The sequence below is a fragment of the Cygnus olor genome, chromosome 10 (assembly GCF_009769625.2).
Source record: "Cygnus olor isolate bCygOlo1 chromosome 10, bCygOlo1.pri.v2, whole genome shotgun sequence".
NCBI lineage: Eukaryota > Metazoa > Chordata > Aves > Anseriformes > Anatidae > Cygnus > Cygnus olor.
In genome coordinates this window covers 16,502,949-16,520,054 of record NC_049178.1, presented here as the reverse complement: position 1 = coordinate 16,520,054, position 17,106 = coordinate 16,502,949, and the positions used below count along the sequence as shown (strand labels likewise).

At 36.2% G+C, this 17,106-nt stretch overlaps 1 protein-coding gene across 1 annotated transcript in view; it reads left to right on the top strand.

The window, feature by feature from the left end:
- SUCLG2 (succinate-CoA ligase GDP-forming subunit beta) overlaps window positions 1–17,106 on the top strand; it is a 115,064-nt gene that overhangs the window by 16,349 nt on the left and 81,609 nt on the right. Inside the window, exon 2 of the mRNA XM_040568463.1 lies at window positions 5,193–5,334. Within this exon, the coding sequence (XP_040424397.1) occupies window positions 5,193–5,334 (142 nt within the window). The remainder of the gene's footprint in view (window positions 1–5,192; window positions 5,335–17,106) is intronic.

Sequence of the window (17,106 nt, the reverse complement as noted above, 5' to 3'; positions counted from 1 at the left end):
CCTTTGGTCTACACTATTGTGAATCTGACTAGTAGCAAAAATCTGGGAAGGTGGAGAGGGAGATGGAGTTTGGAGGGGAACCCCAAACATGAATCCCCAGTGCTTGTAGAAAATGTCAAATAAATCCATCCAGCAGGAGAGAACCCAGTGTGAAACTTGTATTTGATCAAATAATTCTGTCTTCGTCTTACTTCATTTTATTGTTCAGTTGAGGCCTTTGATCCCACTTATTTTAGTTCTGGGGTTTTTGATGCTGTTGTCAGGCTCTAAGAAGAATGTTATCAATTGTAACAGAGACCTATTTAAGTGTATTAATCTCTTTGATAAACACTTATATTAGAAATTTAATCTTTAAGAATTACCTTACTAGGAAGAGTTTAATTCATCTTTAAAACTTTCTAAAATTATTTAAAATCATAAATTATATAAAAATATGTGTAGCAGTAGTGACTTTTTCTTATTTTCATAAACTCATTTTTAATGCTTATTTGCTTCTGCCTGTGATTAAAAGAAAAGAAGAAACACCCTTTCAACTTACCTGGCATATATGATTCTCAAACTAGTGTTTATCTCCGTCTATACTGTGTATATAAACAGACAACATACATAGAAAGCTCATATAAAAGCTATTTTTTTTCAATATGAGATGTCTTGGAAGTTTTCAGTAGAACTATGGATGTTACTTGTTTTGTCCTTTTAATAAGAACTTGCTTTTAAACGACTGAAACCCTTAGTTTGAATTCTTTGTTCCGCTCTGAAAACATATTGTCTGGATTTTCAGTTCTTTAATTTAGGCTCACTGGAGTGACTTAGGTTTTTTTAATAGAAATTGTAGTTAACATGCAGAGAAGTAAAAATGTCAGTTAAAAAATGGCTGGGGGAAAGGGTTGATTACAGCTGCCCATAGAAGAGTAGGTCTGGGAAATAGCTTTCTTCCAAAACTTTGTAGACTCTTGTTTAGGCTGTCTTTAAGGCTGTGCCTTTGTGCAGTAGCTCTGTTACTGTCAGCTGGGTATAGACTGGGTATATATTTCTATGTTGGATGCATGGAAATTTATGATGCCCAAGAAGCTTAAAGTATTTCAAGGACATCTTGAATTCTTGTGACTGCTTGGTATAAATGTATTTGAGAGGGGTGAGAACTTCATCTGGCAAGGATTTTTCAAGATTCTTGTACTGATTTCTTTTTATTGCTCTCCCTCTTAAATCTTTCAGACATTTATTGCAATGAAAACATCTTTGAACTCAGAATTAGTTCAGGGAATCATCTGCTTACTCACATTTCTAACATCTTACAGTCATTTTTTTGTGCGTGCCTTAAGCTTTAAACGCATAAGTTTACAGCTGTTTTGTGTTTTCAAGATAGTCTTGGAAGAGTAGTCATCTTCAGATTCAAGGCTTTTGCGTTTTCATCTCTTATAACTGCTTTATTTTGCTCACTCTTCTCAAGACATATGGTGTGTATGCTGCAAGGGCTTTAAAGCATTTTTTATATTCCTTGTTCTTCAGAGCTTCTAATACAAACTTTGTCTTTGTTGGTTTCTTCAATGCATTGTGCTCTGTTATGCAGCAGTAGGCTGTACTAACTCATCTTATCAAGTGCCTCTTTCACAACCAGGAGTTTGTCTTTTGTCAGAAGCCTTGATTGAAAGTCTTCAGTTGGCCTTCAGGAAGATGGTCTCTCTAAGAACCATAAAATATAGGAAGATGGGAAAAAATGTACATGCTTACTAACCTTATGTTTGCTGGCTTCTCCATACCAAAGTTTTATGGCCAGATTTTTTTGTCACCTTTAGGACTGCTTTGCTAATTTTTTCAAATGAATTTTGCTCTTACTTCTGACAGTGTTCCTCAAACCTGTCTGGTTCATTATTTCCAGAAGAAATGTTCCCATGGTTTCTTAACTTTGCTGAATTTTTGTACACGAACAGACTTCTGTATGCATGCGTGTTTACGTATGTATATGTAACATAATTTTTAATGTCTCAGCAATGATTTGGAGAGAATCCCTGTGGAGCACTGAGTTATATTAATTTTACACCTGGAGAATGTGTACCTACACCACGAGCTTCTGTAACACACCAGGAGCGTGGCAGAGACCAGAGCTGGTTGCAGGATCCTGCTGGAGCTGTTGGACTCGGCAGATGGGCTTTCTTCATAAAGCAAACAGAGCTTCGGCTGCTTTCCTGCTCCGTTACCTGTCAAATGTTGTGATTTATCACTGGTGGCCTTCGTTAGGCGGTGACCCTTTGCAGTCTGTAGTATAGAACGAAGTCCTTCAGAGATTTTTATCGTTTAAAACTTGCTGGTTTGAGCTAACACCACAGGTGTCAGTTGATGCACAGTGCTGTATTGCAAGCTCCTAACTATTTAATCCGTATCCAAGCAGAAAATTTGAAAACAAATTGTGTTGAAATACTTTTGTCAAGTAACAGCAACACAAGTCTGCCCCCAAAATAAAATTGAGTAATTTCTTTAGGTTTATCTGGTTTACATCAGCTGAATAACATACCTGTGTGAAACTAAGATTTATTGTTCTACGTGGTGAAAAACAGCTTACTTCTGAAGACTTGTTCTTAAATTATAAACAGTCATCAAAATTTTTGTGGTCCTATGAGAAATACAAGATTGCGTAACACAAAAATAACTGAATTTATAAGACTTACAAATAAAAGTAAGAAGTGCTGTCAAGCTCAGTGTTGACTTACTATGTTTCAAATCTTCCAACTTCCAACTAAGGAGAATTGGCCTTTCTTTGGGAAGTACAGGTACAGAATTTGAATATAGTTGATTATTTAAATCAAGATTTCTTCCTTTCAGATTTAAATTAGAATTGTTGACTTGGTTTATTTTTAATTCTAATTTGAGTTGATTATAGTTAGGGGTGTGGGTTTTTAATTTTATTTTTTCCCCTGAGCCCTGAAAGTCAGATCTGAAAATATTGGAGATGTGCATTTTTTTCGAACTTCCTCTGTTCCTTCCCTTTGCAAGCATGGTTGGCTTGATGGCTGGTGGGTTGTTCTTTCTTTTGCTGCTTCTTACAGCTGAAAGAGGGGGCCTTTGCAAATGTCTCTTAGTCTCATGGCAGTGCTCAAATAACGCATCGGTAGACTCCTGGCTGACTGTACAGGTCCAGATACATGAAATGATAGGTGCTCTCAGATGATGCTTCTCTTCAGTGTGTGTGTACATGTGGATTACGTGTGGGTATTAGTAATGCTGTGTGCTGAAATCCTTATTATTACAATGTTGTAGTCTTTAGAGAAATGGTGAAAAAGAGAAGGTTAATGATTGTCATGGTTAAAAAAATGGTGTTTTTGCCAGTCACACTCAAAGCTTTTCAGTAGATTGACAGAAACTATTGGTTTGTGGTATCAACTTTTGGTTGGAATTCCTTGTCCCGTTTCTGGGTGAGGCTGGTATTGACCTTCAGGGCTCCTCTCGGCTCCTCATGTTACTCCCTCATGGAAGTGATCATCAAGTGATAGCTCCTGGAGCCTAACACGGGCTATAGGGAAATACAAACTAAAAGTGCATTTTAGTTTGTATTTTGTACAATGTATTTTGTATTTCCTTTATGTCTTAATCTTGTGTTATGTTTCAAACCAAGCAGAGCAGACAGAGGTTTGCTTTTGTTACAGTGCAGCATTTAAAATTCTAGTATTGTGATAAAGGGCATGCATTATTGAAAGGCTTCAGCAGGGAGGCTTTTGTTTTCAGTATAAAGTTTCATTAGGATACTATTTTTTATCATGCTGTTAGAGATGGAAGTATTAGTGTAGTAAATAATCCCCTTTGTCTGACGTTTCTGAATATGCAGTGCTAACTTGCGTGCTGTGCTCCTTAACTTTGGGAGGAACCGAGGGCTGATTCTGGGCTCTCTGCCAGTAGGCCAACAGTTTGCCTCTCCATGTGGGATGGGCATCTTTTGCTGGCATAAGTTGCGATTTTGCCATTGCCAGGAGTCAGTGACACCTTTCAGAGTAATTTCTTGGAATTGCTAGTAGAGGGGCTCACCGGTCCAGAGAGATACCTAAAATACAGATGTACTTGGATATGTTACGTCTATGCAAACATAAACTATTTGTTGTGGAATGCATGTTATTATCAAGAAATAGTACTTCCAGAGGTGTGTTTTTAACATCTTCAGGGGAAAAAAAGTTTGTTATTGAGACTAAAAAATAAACAAAAAAGAAAAAAACAACTTAAACCCACATTACTTCAAATGTTTTTTCAGAGCTGGGCCTAAGGTATCTGTTGTGCTTGTTGCTGAATTTAAACCAACAATTACAGAACTGTATGTGATGTTAACAGGGTGTTAACAGCTCCTTAATTCTTGCTTTTATCTGTAACGAGTCATCCCCTGTGGAGAAAGTGTACTTTCTTTAAATCGTTCAGTAATGAACCAGCGATGTCGAGAGTGTCGATGGTTTAACCTCTGAAACTAGCAAATATGATGTCTGTGTGTATAACTCTGCCTTATCTTTGTATCCACGATAAATATTTCTGTATGCAGAAACATCTAAGCTGGTGTGTTGAGAATTCCCACCATCAAGAATGGTGTAAATTGTTCTCTAGTTGTTGGCCTCACGTGGCTGGCATGGTTGTACTGGCTTCTTCAACAAGATGTACTTATGACCAGCCAAGCATAAGTAACAGACCACTGATACTACATACATGTTTAATACGGGGTGATGGTTATTCCATGTTGTTTTTCTTCCCGGAGATGCTGGAAAATATGCATAGAATAAGTAGAACCATTTTTATAATGAGAATTTTTGTAAGATTGAGTGTAAATAAAGGTATTTGATATGGAAAAAAAATTGTTTTAAGGTAATGGTCTTTTAATAGTATCTTTATAGTACAGACTAACATAAAACCATAAATAAATATTGCTGTTCAAATGAAGTTTGCCAATCTTTGTTGATATTAAATGCAAGATGTTTTATTTCTAGCAGAGATCACCAGTGACCCTTGCGTGGCTTAAAATCTTCTGTAGCTTTCTGAATACTTCGAATGCACAAATGTTAAGAAAATGCTTTTAAGGGAATCGATGTGTATTTTACCTTTTCTCTGAAACAGTGTTGTTCAGCTGCTGACTTGAGATAACTGCAGGACTGAAGAGCTCAGTTGACTGTCTGAGGAACTGTTGTTAATGAGCGTTATGTTATTTTCCCCTCTCATTTTTCTAGGCTGTTCAATTAACCCCTAGACGATGGCTGAATCTGCAGGAGTACCAAAGCAAAAAACTAATGGCAGACCATGGGGTTACAGTTCAGAGATTCTTTGTGGCTGATTCTGCAAATGATGCCCTGGAGGCTGCTCAGAGACTAAGTAAGTTGACTGATAATGGGAGGAATCTGCTTCACCAGATAACAATCTGGAAAATAAATTGCTTTCTAATAAGTTGTACACAATCTTCAAATTGAGGTTTATTGAAAAGGTTTAATATATTATCCTGACCATAAATATTTACTTCATATGTGAACAACAATGTTTAACAGTAGTATTTTCTCTGAACTCTTTTTCTTAAAGGTTGGCAACATACAGCATGCAGTTTATAATTGACACTATGTCATTTTGGCAATTCAGAATTGAGAATAACATTATGAATGGCTGATATATACTTGATAAAACTTAAGTAAATAAAGTAAATGAACTTGCAGAAAGTTGTTTTCAAACAAAATTTTGCTTTATTAAAAAACTAAGGAAGAAAAAGATCTTGGACTCTCCATTTTTGAAGACACTCAGAATCCAGTTGGACGCAGTCTGGGGTAACTTGCTGTAGCAGACCCTGCTTTGAGCAGGTGCGTTGGACTAGACGATCACGCCCTTCCAACCTCAACTGTTCTTTCTGTGAAGAAATAAAATATGTAATAAGGAATTATGTACACGCTTGTTTGGCCACATGTATATTTTTCCATATGAAGAAATGAGAAAAGGTGAATTCAATTACCTACTATCACAAAAAGATTTGGTAGTGGTTGGGAGAGAAAACCATGCTTCTGGAACATCATTTATGTTCTGTGGCATCCTCGCTTTAGTGCAGTGAACATAGGATGAGAATATAGGTCAGAAAGGAATTAATGTAATACCTGTTACCTCAAGCAACTTATTTAAGTACATTTGTCACCCGATTCTAAATGTTCTACATGTTAAAAAGTCTCTATTTTTCTGAAGTTAGTATTAGTATTTTGCATGGTTTTCCACTTTTAATTTAGCTTTTGTTAAAATTAATGTACCATACATCAAAATGCTGGAAGAAAGCCGTTACTGCAGTCTAATTGTCTAACAACAGGAAGATTTTTAATGTTTTACATAATGCACGGGCAGGCCACTTAGTTAACTGTTTTTCAGTTACTGATATGAAAGATCTCATCAGACCTCAAGTAGCTTAGTAGGATTAGCATAATGGCTTGCTAAATCTCTGTAACATCATTAAGATGATACATTTTTCAGTAATCAAAACCTTCTTATGTCAACCAGAATATTTGAAAATGTAGTTGAAACGAAGCATTAAATGCTACTGCACTGGTCGTTTGGTAGGGCAAACTGTAAAAAGCTGACACAAAGCAAAGCTCATAAAATTGGAGGGTTTCTTTGCATCTGGACATCTGAGAAAATCAAGAAATGCTAAGTGAGGCTGTGGCAGGTTTTCCACAAATCTTTCAGCGCTTAAACTCTCCTCTTCATGATTGAGCTCATAAAAGGATTAGTCTATCCAATAACTATAACTATTCTAGATCCCTATAACTATTTGCAGAAATAAATTGCTCCATTAAAGGCAGTGAACCTTTTCTGTTTTATGATGCTAGATTTTAAATAACCTCTTGCTTGGTTGTTTTGCAAATCACAGAAATGCTTAGTCTATATGTTTTTTTCTGGCAAATAAAAGAAATAAAAATTAACTTTTGTAGTTAATGAAACTGTCATGTAAATTTTGTGTGTTTTCACTAGGTTGGCTTGTTAACACCTCAAAAAATTGCCAGTCACTGATACATTTCTTCATCTTATATAATTGCATTCAAACATGCTACATTACTGGGCATTAAAGAACTGTGGTTTACAGTATGAAAGCTATTTCATGTTGAAATGATTGACACACCCCATCAATCCACTAAATAATTAACAGCATCCTTGTAATCATTCTGATAGTATGCTGTCTTCCTTCTAACATGCACTTTGAAAACGAAGCATTAAGAACACAAGTTTTGCTACTGTAATCTTTGTTGTTTCAAGATTTTATCAGATTTAGCTCCTTTACGATCCTTCAGACTCAGGTTTATCTGCGCAATGTGATGCAGGCTGTTGTCTTTTGAATATACAACTGCCCAGTAAAAAGTTAGGAGCAAAACGAAAACCTTTAGCCTACAAGAGGCACAAAATACTCCAAAATAAAATAACAAATGGAGGCAGCTTTGGGATGTTCTCAATAGATAGGCATTCTGCAATGAAAGATGGTGAAAGGAAAGGCCAATCACCCCGCCAAATACTACTCAAAAATCTGGGGTTTTGATATTATATGCCACATTGCAGCTGTCCTTATCTTTCAATTCTGAAAACAAGAAAGGATACTTGCCAGCATACTCAACTTATCCTATTTTTGTCTTTTATCAAAACTTGCAATTCAAAATTTTAGTATTTTTCTTGTGAAAGGAGGTTCTTTCTATAGGCATGTTATCTTGCGTATGGGAAAAGCAGTATTTTCCGTTGATAATCTTACAGCATTGTCATTCATGTGGATCTCTCTGTGTTAGAGGGGTACAAATAATGGGACAGAAATTGCTGATACTGAAGTTATTTACAAAGTGTTAATTTTTATTAAAAATAAAATCACAATTCCGTCAGATACAGAAGACTGAGCATGTATTACTGTGCCTGTAGTTGCCAGTTTTGCTATTGAAGTTCCCGTTGATGCAGTGGAAAAAGATGGGATCAGATCATTTTTACTGCTGTCTTCACTTGTCAGAAAGGTGTTAAAGCATGTATTCTTGAAAGGCTTTACCTTTATCCAGTATCAGCAGTTTTATTATCATTTGCTCATTTCCTCTATTGCTCTCTGTTTTATTGTGTATACTGAATACACTGAATATTAATTTTCTCAGAAATATTTTCAAAACTTACCAACAGTACAAAAGGCAGTCTACAAGGAATTTTTAATGAAATTAAAGGTTTTTTCTTCTAAGATAAGAATGGCAGATGTGAAGAAAATTAAAATGACATCACTAATACTGACTTCAAAAGAAGTTTAGTACTGTAAGGAATACAGAATTAGGCCCCAAGGAATTCAGTGCCTTTTACGTGCTAAGCAATTTTCAGGTGTAAGTCTTGTAGAGAAAGCAATATTTATAGAATGCCAAGAAACACAGTTACAAATGACTTTGTGTTTCATGCTAAAATTCCTAAGTTTTCAAGAGTGAAATAAAAAGGTGTTGTGCTGTTTTGCTACATCAATAAGGTATTGCTTGATCTGCCATCTGAAGAAACACAATCTGTAAACAAGTTCTTACATTTCAGACAAATGCTCAGCTCCCAAATATTTCACTTTATTCTCTGTTAAATGGAGGTACTAGAACTGTAAAATAATCTGGCTGGTCCTGTATTAACTCACAAGTCTTTTGATCTGATTTTCTCTTGATGCAGTGGTCCATTCAGGGTTTATTTATCTGGAGAAGGCATTCCCTTTTTTTGTTGCATCTCTTTCATATACTGCTGTACTGATATAAGCAAAAAAAAATCTTATCTATGTATACATACACCCACGCCATTAGGATGTGAGCATTTTCATTGCTTGGATTGGGCAGATGCACTGTGCATCATTTCAGGATCCATTTTTCTCTAGCCTTCCCCACCAGAGGCACTTAAGTCTACTTCAACTTGGGCACTGTGTTTTACGTTCTGTCTGATGGCGAAATTGTTAAGGGAACCTTCGTTTTAAACTAGTAGATGGACAAAGCTGAAAGGGATTATGATTATGCTGGAGGGTGTTACTATGTACTGTCAATTGGCTCTTAGAATCAGTAGAAAACTTATGGAGGTGGTTGAAAATGCTGAGTATCCTAAATGGATGCTAGAAGCTTGGCATGCATTTCTTTTCCTGATTTTTAACAAAAGCAATAGAGTGCTGCCCATTGGCACTTAGAGTGTTTCATTACATTTAGGAATCAGTCAGGTGCAGTGTTCACACTCTTATCGCAGAGAAGTGCAATTGAATTGAGTGCAAGGCCTTTATTCACTTTTTTTTTTTAGAAGAATATAAGAAAATGTAGTCTCTGCACATCCTATTTCTATTGCCTTATGCATGACAGAACTCAAAATTCAGCTCTGGACTAAAGGCAGGCTTTTTATATCAGGCTGGAGAGGTAAAACATTTTATAAACAACAGCAGGGATTTATTGAAGCCTCTTTCTATGTGGTCATTTACCTGTCACCTATTATTCACCATTTTCGTAGAATATTGAAAGTTTTCAGTCATGTGATCACCACTCCTTCCTATCTCAGCACGTGGGGATTTCTTCCTTTAGATGAAACACTTGATTTTTTAGAAGCTGGTTTAGATCCCTTGTCTCAAAGTTAATTTCCAACACAAGTCGGGAAAACCACCTGAAAATCGGTATGTGTTTAGAAGTGATCAAAAATGGGTCCTTAGCTTGGTAACTTTCTCTTTTTATATAGATTACGAAGAAATTGGTGGTGATAGTGCTACCTACAATTAATCTAAGATTTTATGTTAGGAAAAATGAAGAGACCCTTAAACTTAGTGTTTCTGAGGGGATTAGAAATGTGAATTTAGGTTCTTCTTTGTTATACCAAGAGGAGCTTTTCTGTGAGCATCCTGTACAGAGCAGCCATTTGTACTTCAAATTAAGTTTAAGTGACTTGCTCAATTTACTCCTCAGTCTGTGAATTCCTTGCCTATTTAGCTGATCTTTCTTGCTGTCATCGTAGGCTTTGCATACATGCTTTAACTTCCTTTCTTCCTTTTTCTCTGACAGAGTAGGTACGAGAGGAATTGCCTCCTGCATTTCTGTGATTTCCATATTTCTTTGCATTGTGTGGTTGGTTCACTGTGTAGCAATAATTTATCACCTGTGCATAATGTTATTTCTCCAAAGAAAAAAAAAAAAAAGCCAATGTACTTATTAGTTTTAACTGGTTATTTTTTAGAGTCCCTTGGGTTCTGCTTTCTGCATGTGGTGAAAAATTACGTGTTGCTGAAATATGCTGTTCTGTGGAGCTGTGTGCAACAAGCTTGTTCTCTGTGAGGAAACTGCTCTCCCATAACTCCTCTTATGTTCTCTGACAGCTTTTATTAAAGTTCTTTATACTTAAATTACGGCTTTCTAAAACTGTCCTTTCAGGCAAAATGATGCTATAAGTTATTGACTAATATGATTCTATTCTCCAATGGGTAACTATTTAGAAACAACCTTTTAAATTTAATAGAAAGCTAGTGGTGGATGAGTTTCTTCTGGACCCTGTTCAGCATTGTTGAGCATGAATATTTCTCTGTTGCATTTAGCAGGTTTTCAATTAATGGATTTGGCCTACTCAAAGTGGTGAAATCCAAGACTAGAGGGTACCTGCATTTTGCTGCAAATTCACAATAGGAAATACCTGTTATTATTCTGTTACTTCCAATCTATGCTTCATTGGCACCTCCTGAATGCACTTCATGTATTTCATCATCCATTGCAAAGCTCCACAAAACTTGCTGTGGTCTGTGGTTTTAATCTTCTTGCTGTTTGTCCTTTTTCCAATTTCCTATTCTTTCTTAAAGCCTTTTCCTTATAGTATCCATTTTGTCTCGTCTCTCCCTAATGCCGTCTTCCATCTCCTGACTTATGGTTGAAAGAAGACTCTTCCTTTTTTGTGTGGAAGTCTGTTATATCTCATCCTGCAACAAATTAATTAATTACAACAAATTAGTGCAACAGCTCTATTCTGCCTAGAAGGCACTGTGTATATGTACATACTCACTTTTTTTTTCCTGAATTGATTTGCTTGAACTTCCACTTGACAAGTTGTGGAAATTAAGCTTTCTGTGTATAGAAAATAAATAGTGACTAGTAAACAGTTCTTACTATGTTTTTCTCTGTATTTGTCCACTTTTAAATGGTTTGATTTTTTTGACTTTTTTCCAAATTTAGTTGTGCCAACAATATTAAAAATCTCACTTGTATGAAAATGATGTAAATGATAAACTAGATTAAGAGTTATGAAAGTGACATCTTGTATGTTACTGTTTAATTTTGGTGGTGGTGGTGGTGGGGGTGTTAATGATTGTTATGTCAGTTATCCAGTTTGTTTACCCCATCTACTGAATGAAAAATCAGAATCAGAAGAGTTAGGTAAGTTGTTAAAAGGCTGTATTCACGGAAGCCTGCTTTGCTAAGGATTTTGTTGGAAAGTCGTGGCGAATTTACTGTGATACAGCTATAGTGCAATGCTGGAGTATAGTAATTATTCTTTACTTAGCTCTTTTTGTGGACATTCTTCATTTACTCTAAGATTGCTTTTAGGTGCTTTAACTTAATCTGTCTTGGGAGCTAAACCACATAAAGGCACTCTCAAGGTGGAATTAGAGTTTCCGTTTGAGGATTTAATACACAGCAGCTGTTCTGCACCACTGTGTAGCAGGACCTTTCTCCCTGGACATGAGCCTTAAAATACTACTGCTGTTTTCGTCTTGTTGTGTGTGTGGTTTGTTTGTTTATAAATCTTGTAATTCCTGCTTGTTCTCTGCCCTTCTTCTGGGTTTTGTGCAAAGGAACTATTTCAGAGGTGGATGAGAAGGAGCAAAATATTAAGAAGAGCAGTACTTAACCAATGTATTATCCTTGGTAAACCCTGCAGGGGGTCTCTCACTTAGCTGTACTGCATGCCTGGTTCCTCCTCTTCAGCTTAGCAATGTTTTTCCCCGGAAGCCCTTAGCACCTGTGTGGAAAAGGGAGAGCTGTCAAATAACACGTGCATTTGTTGATAACAGCCACGTGTTGCGTCCTGCATGCCAGAAAAACTGACAAAGAAATAAAGCTTGTAGCTTGCCTAACTGATTTTGAGTTTTATTCTTTTTGAAACAAAATTAATAAAAGATTTTGTGAAAGCTTACCACTGGGTATTGCGCTCTTGAGCCTCTTTGTTTCAAGTTAAATTACAAATTTTAGCATTTTTAATATTTTAGGTATGGAAATTCTTCGAGAGACCCTATGTCTAGTGAGAACTTACTGAAATAGTTAATTTCAAATGCATGGTTATGAAAAGCAAATCTGTTTTGTGTTTCTTATCTACTCCCTTTGTTAGAAAATTACATACTGAGAGTCAGTCAGTAAATGCAAGCTTGAGACTGCTTACAGTAGTTAGGTATTTTATAACCATTCTTTGTCACCAAATGTCTTCATATTCAATAGATTTATAGTAATATGAGTAATGGCTAGGGGGCTAACAAATCAAAATCTCATTTCAGATGTTTGACACTAATGTTGTGCTGACTTATTGTTTTCTGTGTTGGATTTTTGATCAAATTACCAAAATAGCTACTTGGAAGGAAAGGAAAAAATACTCTAGAAATGGGGCACTGAATTTCATATTTAAAGTTTGTCATAGAAAGTGGTCACTTACAAATTTCAGTTGTGTTAAATATATTAGTGGATTTTTGTTTATAAAAGAAGAAGGTGAGAGAAGCCATAGCTCTTGATACAGGAATTCTAAAAGGTGGTAAAAATTCAACACATCACAAGGAAGGTACAATATGACTCCTAGTATTTATTCCGGACTTGTCACACCATATTTTACAGTTCTTCAAGGTAGTTTTGCAGCTGCAAAACAATAACCAGATGTGTAATTGAGAAGCAGCTGCATGAAATTTTCATTTTTTCACGCATAAAATCAGAACCATTAGACACGTTTTATGTATAAGATATGAAAAACTAAACAACATTGTTTTCTCTGCAGCTCTAGCAGCTGTGTAAAGGAGAGAAATCACACCTTCTACACTCTCTAGATGCCCATCTGCTTTAAAATGTTTGGGGTTGATTACTGAAACTGAAGTTCTTTTTTTTTTTTCCCTTGTTTTTCTGGCTTGCTTTGGAAAGGGTGTGATAAAGCATTTGTTTTGTTTTTAATTTGTAAAGCAGTGTTGTAAAAATCCATCTGTGACACCAAATAGCCATTTTTTTTATATTACCTGTATTTATAGTGGCTGCTTTTATCTGAATACCACAGTGTATCCCCTTTTGGGAATGTCTGCTTCTGATGGGAGATAAATGAGTTGTGCTGGTTTCTGTTGTTGTTTGTTTGTTTTAGGATTCTGCCATCACTGACTGCATCACTGAATGTGTTTCAAGGTAGAACTGAATACAAATCATTTGATATAAACTGTTCTGCTACTGAACGAAATGTCAGCTTGGCCTACCGACCATTTAGTTGTCTCTTGTATTTTAACAAAGTATATGGGACAAAATAATGGTTATTGCCCAGAACCGTACAAAACTTGTACTTCCTTGAGAATTCTCTCATTTCTGATGAAGCCTGATTTATTTTTAAAATAAATGTGTTGATATTAACTAGAGCTCAGCACAGTTTTGATAATAAATACTGTCCATGCTCTTGGTTAAACCTGCGATAGAAAAGTTCTGGTTCTCAGCTGGCAGTTTGCGGTTTTTCCTCTCTGGTCCTCATTACTTTGTTGGCTGTGTTGTTGGTTTTGTGATCTTTGGGCTGACCTGGACCAGCAGAATCTCACTTCTTTTGTCTACATGGTATAAACTCTCAGCAGGAGACGTGTTTTAAGTATTAATTTTGCAATAGCATTTATTGGTTAGAAACTTGAGGTGACAAATCTCAGATTGATGGGTCTTCACTGCTTAGTGCTGTATCATCCAGGTGATCAACCTGTTGACATATAATCCCTTGTATAAGGATGTCAGGAGTGTAGACCCGTATGTCTGTAATATGTGTTATTTTAAGCTTTTCTAACGGGAGTACTAGTAGTAAAATTGTGTTGAATTAATATGAACTCTAAGAGCAGAATGATGACCGTCTAGAGACAAGAATAATTTGTAATTAATCCCTTTTTATAGTATCTGTTAGGTCCTTACTGGCAAAGCTCTTTCATATGGTGAGCAGCTTGGTAGTAGGTGCTTGGAAGAAATATCTTATTTATTCCCCCCCTCCATACTGTGGTCCTTTTAAAACTTGAAACTGATTTTATTTGTGGCCGCAGTTTCATCTGCAAAGGGGACAAATATGACATTAGATGTGGTTATCATCTCGTTGTTACCCATTGTTCTAGGTATGTGTAGAGACTTTTTTTTTTGTAATTGGGGCTTAGAAGGCTGGCACAATAAAGGGGAGGAGGAACTGTACTAAATTTAGGGAGAATTAAATAGGGAAACTTCACAAACAGTGAAGCTAGAGTAGTGATAAGTTCCTTCAAATCAATAGTTAAAATAGTGCTGAAAGAACAATTCTTAACTCGGATGCTTTTCTTTAACTGAATTCTGAATTATTGTTCAATCTTTTTACTATTTCTTTTGCTGAGATTTTAGTGTGGCAGTTCTGGTTATTGCCCTACTTTGATGCCATCATAATTTCCCTGATCTCCACCATCCCACAGGTGACACAGAGTGTAGCAGGAGCGAAGAATTGTTAGATAACCACTTTCAGTATATAATTCAATCAAAGAAATTGCATTTTTTCTAGATCTGTCAATTGTTTCTGTTAAATTTGGTATACCTTTGGTCTTTATGGAATAGGTGGTGTTTTAGGATGGGTTATGATTGATGTGTAAGGATATTTGATTGTACATTTGCTATAAAAACACATGGTTTTGAACCAAGCTAGAAATCTCTTTGAGCTTGTACAACACTCAGAGAGCTCACAACATACAGCCTCCACACCACGATTTCTTTTCCCTCTTTTCTTCATCTTGTCTATGGAGTAATCTTAACTGGTATTTGGCAAAGGTTAGCATGACTTGCAAGAGCTTTGTTTTATCTTCAAAGATGGGAGCAAGTTACAAGTTGATAGTCTGAATACATCCAGCAGCTGAGAACTATGATCATAAGAGGCTGTGATTTTTTTTTGTGTAGATAATCTTCACCTAAAATGGTAGAACAGTTTTTGAAGCTGAGGATGATCTGACATTTTGTTAATCTGCTACTTCATATTTGAGAAAGTGCTGTGAATTTAAAATATGTTTATCTACATATCTTCAAATATTTGCAGTTTAAAAAGAGTAAAACATTTTAACATGCTCATGAATATGAAATGTGCCTTTGTAACCCTGCTGGATTCAGTGGGGAGATACTATCTAACTTTGTGCATCACTGTATATTTTAAATGAGGTGTTAACCCTCAAGAATGTCATCATGAAAAACATCTAGTGAAAATCATGTTCAGCTTAGTTCCAGAGTTTAGCTGTGCTCTTATTTAAGTGATTTTTGGTTTGTTATAGGTCACACGGTCAACTTTGGATTTTTCGTATGTGGTATACTCTACCCCGTCCCGCTGTGAAGGCAGCTATTGTTTCCTGTGTCACTGTGAAGGAGAACATTTTTCTTGCACCTCCCTTGTGCTCAGTTGGACCGCTCACCTGAGTAAGATAAATAGAGCCAAACGTTAGGCCATAAATCTTAAAGATATTTATTGTTCTAAATGCTTAAGAACAACCCAGGATTTTTGCAGAGAGAGGAAAGGAAGGCAGCCATGAGATGTTTACAGTGTAAACAATAAAAAATGTAAAGGAAAGGAAAAAAGAGGAGGAGGTCATAGATAGTAAGGAGGAAATGCTACAGCAGTGTAACTATGATGCATGTGCAGAATTGTTTTTCTTCATTGGGAAGGTCTTAATTTTTGGTTAAAAAATAAAATAAATCAAACAACCTTGCTTCAAGTTATTGCCATGGTGCTGCTGGTGTTTTGTATGACCGTGGCTGTCCTCATCTTCTGGCCAGACCAACTTCCAGCCCTGAATACATCTCCTGAGTCACGTCGGCCGGCCTGGTGCACAGTGGAGGGCACATCGGGCACGGGGTGCTGCTGGAGCCAGGGCGCAGGGCAGGGACACCTGGGAGCATTGCATCGTTGCAGGGACGAAACAAGTTCAAAGTAATTTGATTTTGGAGGAGGAAGAAAAAAGTTGGATGCTTGAACAGCTGAAACTTTCTGTGGAAAGTTAGTTCTTTTGTATCAGAAGTATAGTTTCATGGCTTAGTGGTTTTGACCAGTCCATCTAGTTTCTTGTTGTATAAATGATCATATAATATTTTATTTTATGCTCTTAATGTGTTTTGGGAAGAGGAAAAATATGTTGCTTTGCCTAGTCCCATTCTAAATTCATTAAAGTCACTGGGAAGATTCATCATTACTTCACTGTGCTTCGCTCTGCTCCCTGTCAAATCTTATCCCTTCATCCCTCCAGCCATTCATCTGTGTATCTGAGCAGTAGCTGTCTTGATCTCATTGCCTGTTAGGTGTATGAGTATTGTGCTTCACTGAAGAGTATCATAACAGTAATCCTGATACTGTCTGCAGGTCCAGCATCCCATTTTGTTCGTTTTACCATGGTTGAATTTTTTTACAAGATTCAGCAAGTTTAATTATCTGAGAAAAAAATATTTTCTTATACAAATTTTCATCTATAAATACAAACTTACATCACATGCCATAAAGTAATGTGCCATTTAAATATGGTAATTAACTTGTGCTATAAATAGCTGCTTATTTTTATCTTTTGAGTGACATTCCTATTTGAAGTCCATATGCAGATAGTATTTATTTAAATAGTTGTTTCTTTGAGCCATAAGAAATTGCTACATGCTTAAAGATACCTCCTTACTGAAAAGTTATTTTACAGTTTGGGGATTAAAACAATTTCATGTATTTTCTTATTTCATGTTGTCTATTTTCCCAGTGAGTCCTGCTTCTCTTGCGTTCATACAGCTTTGTGTTTGTTTTATGAATTTGAATGTTATGGATCCTGATTTATGGCTATATTTTACACTTTTTGACATCAAGAATCCTGTAAATAGTGATAGACACAAACCTCCATAGAGTGCACAAAGCGTTCCTTTAGAAAACTCTAGGCTAATGAAGAAAGGAAGT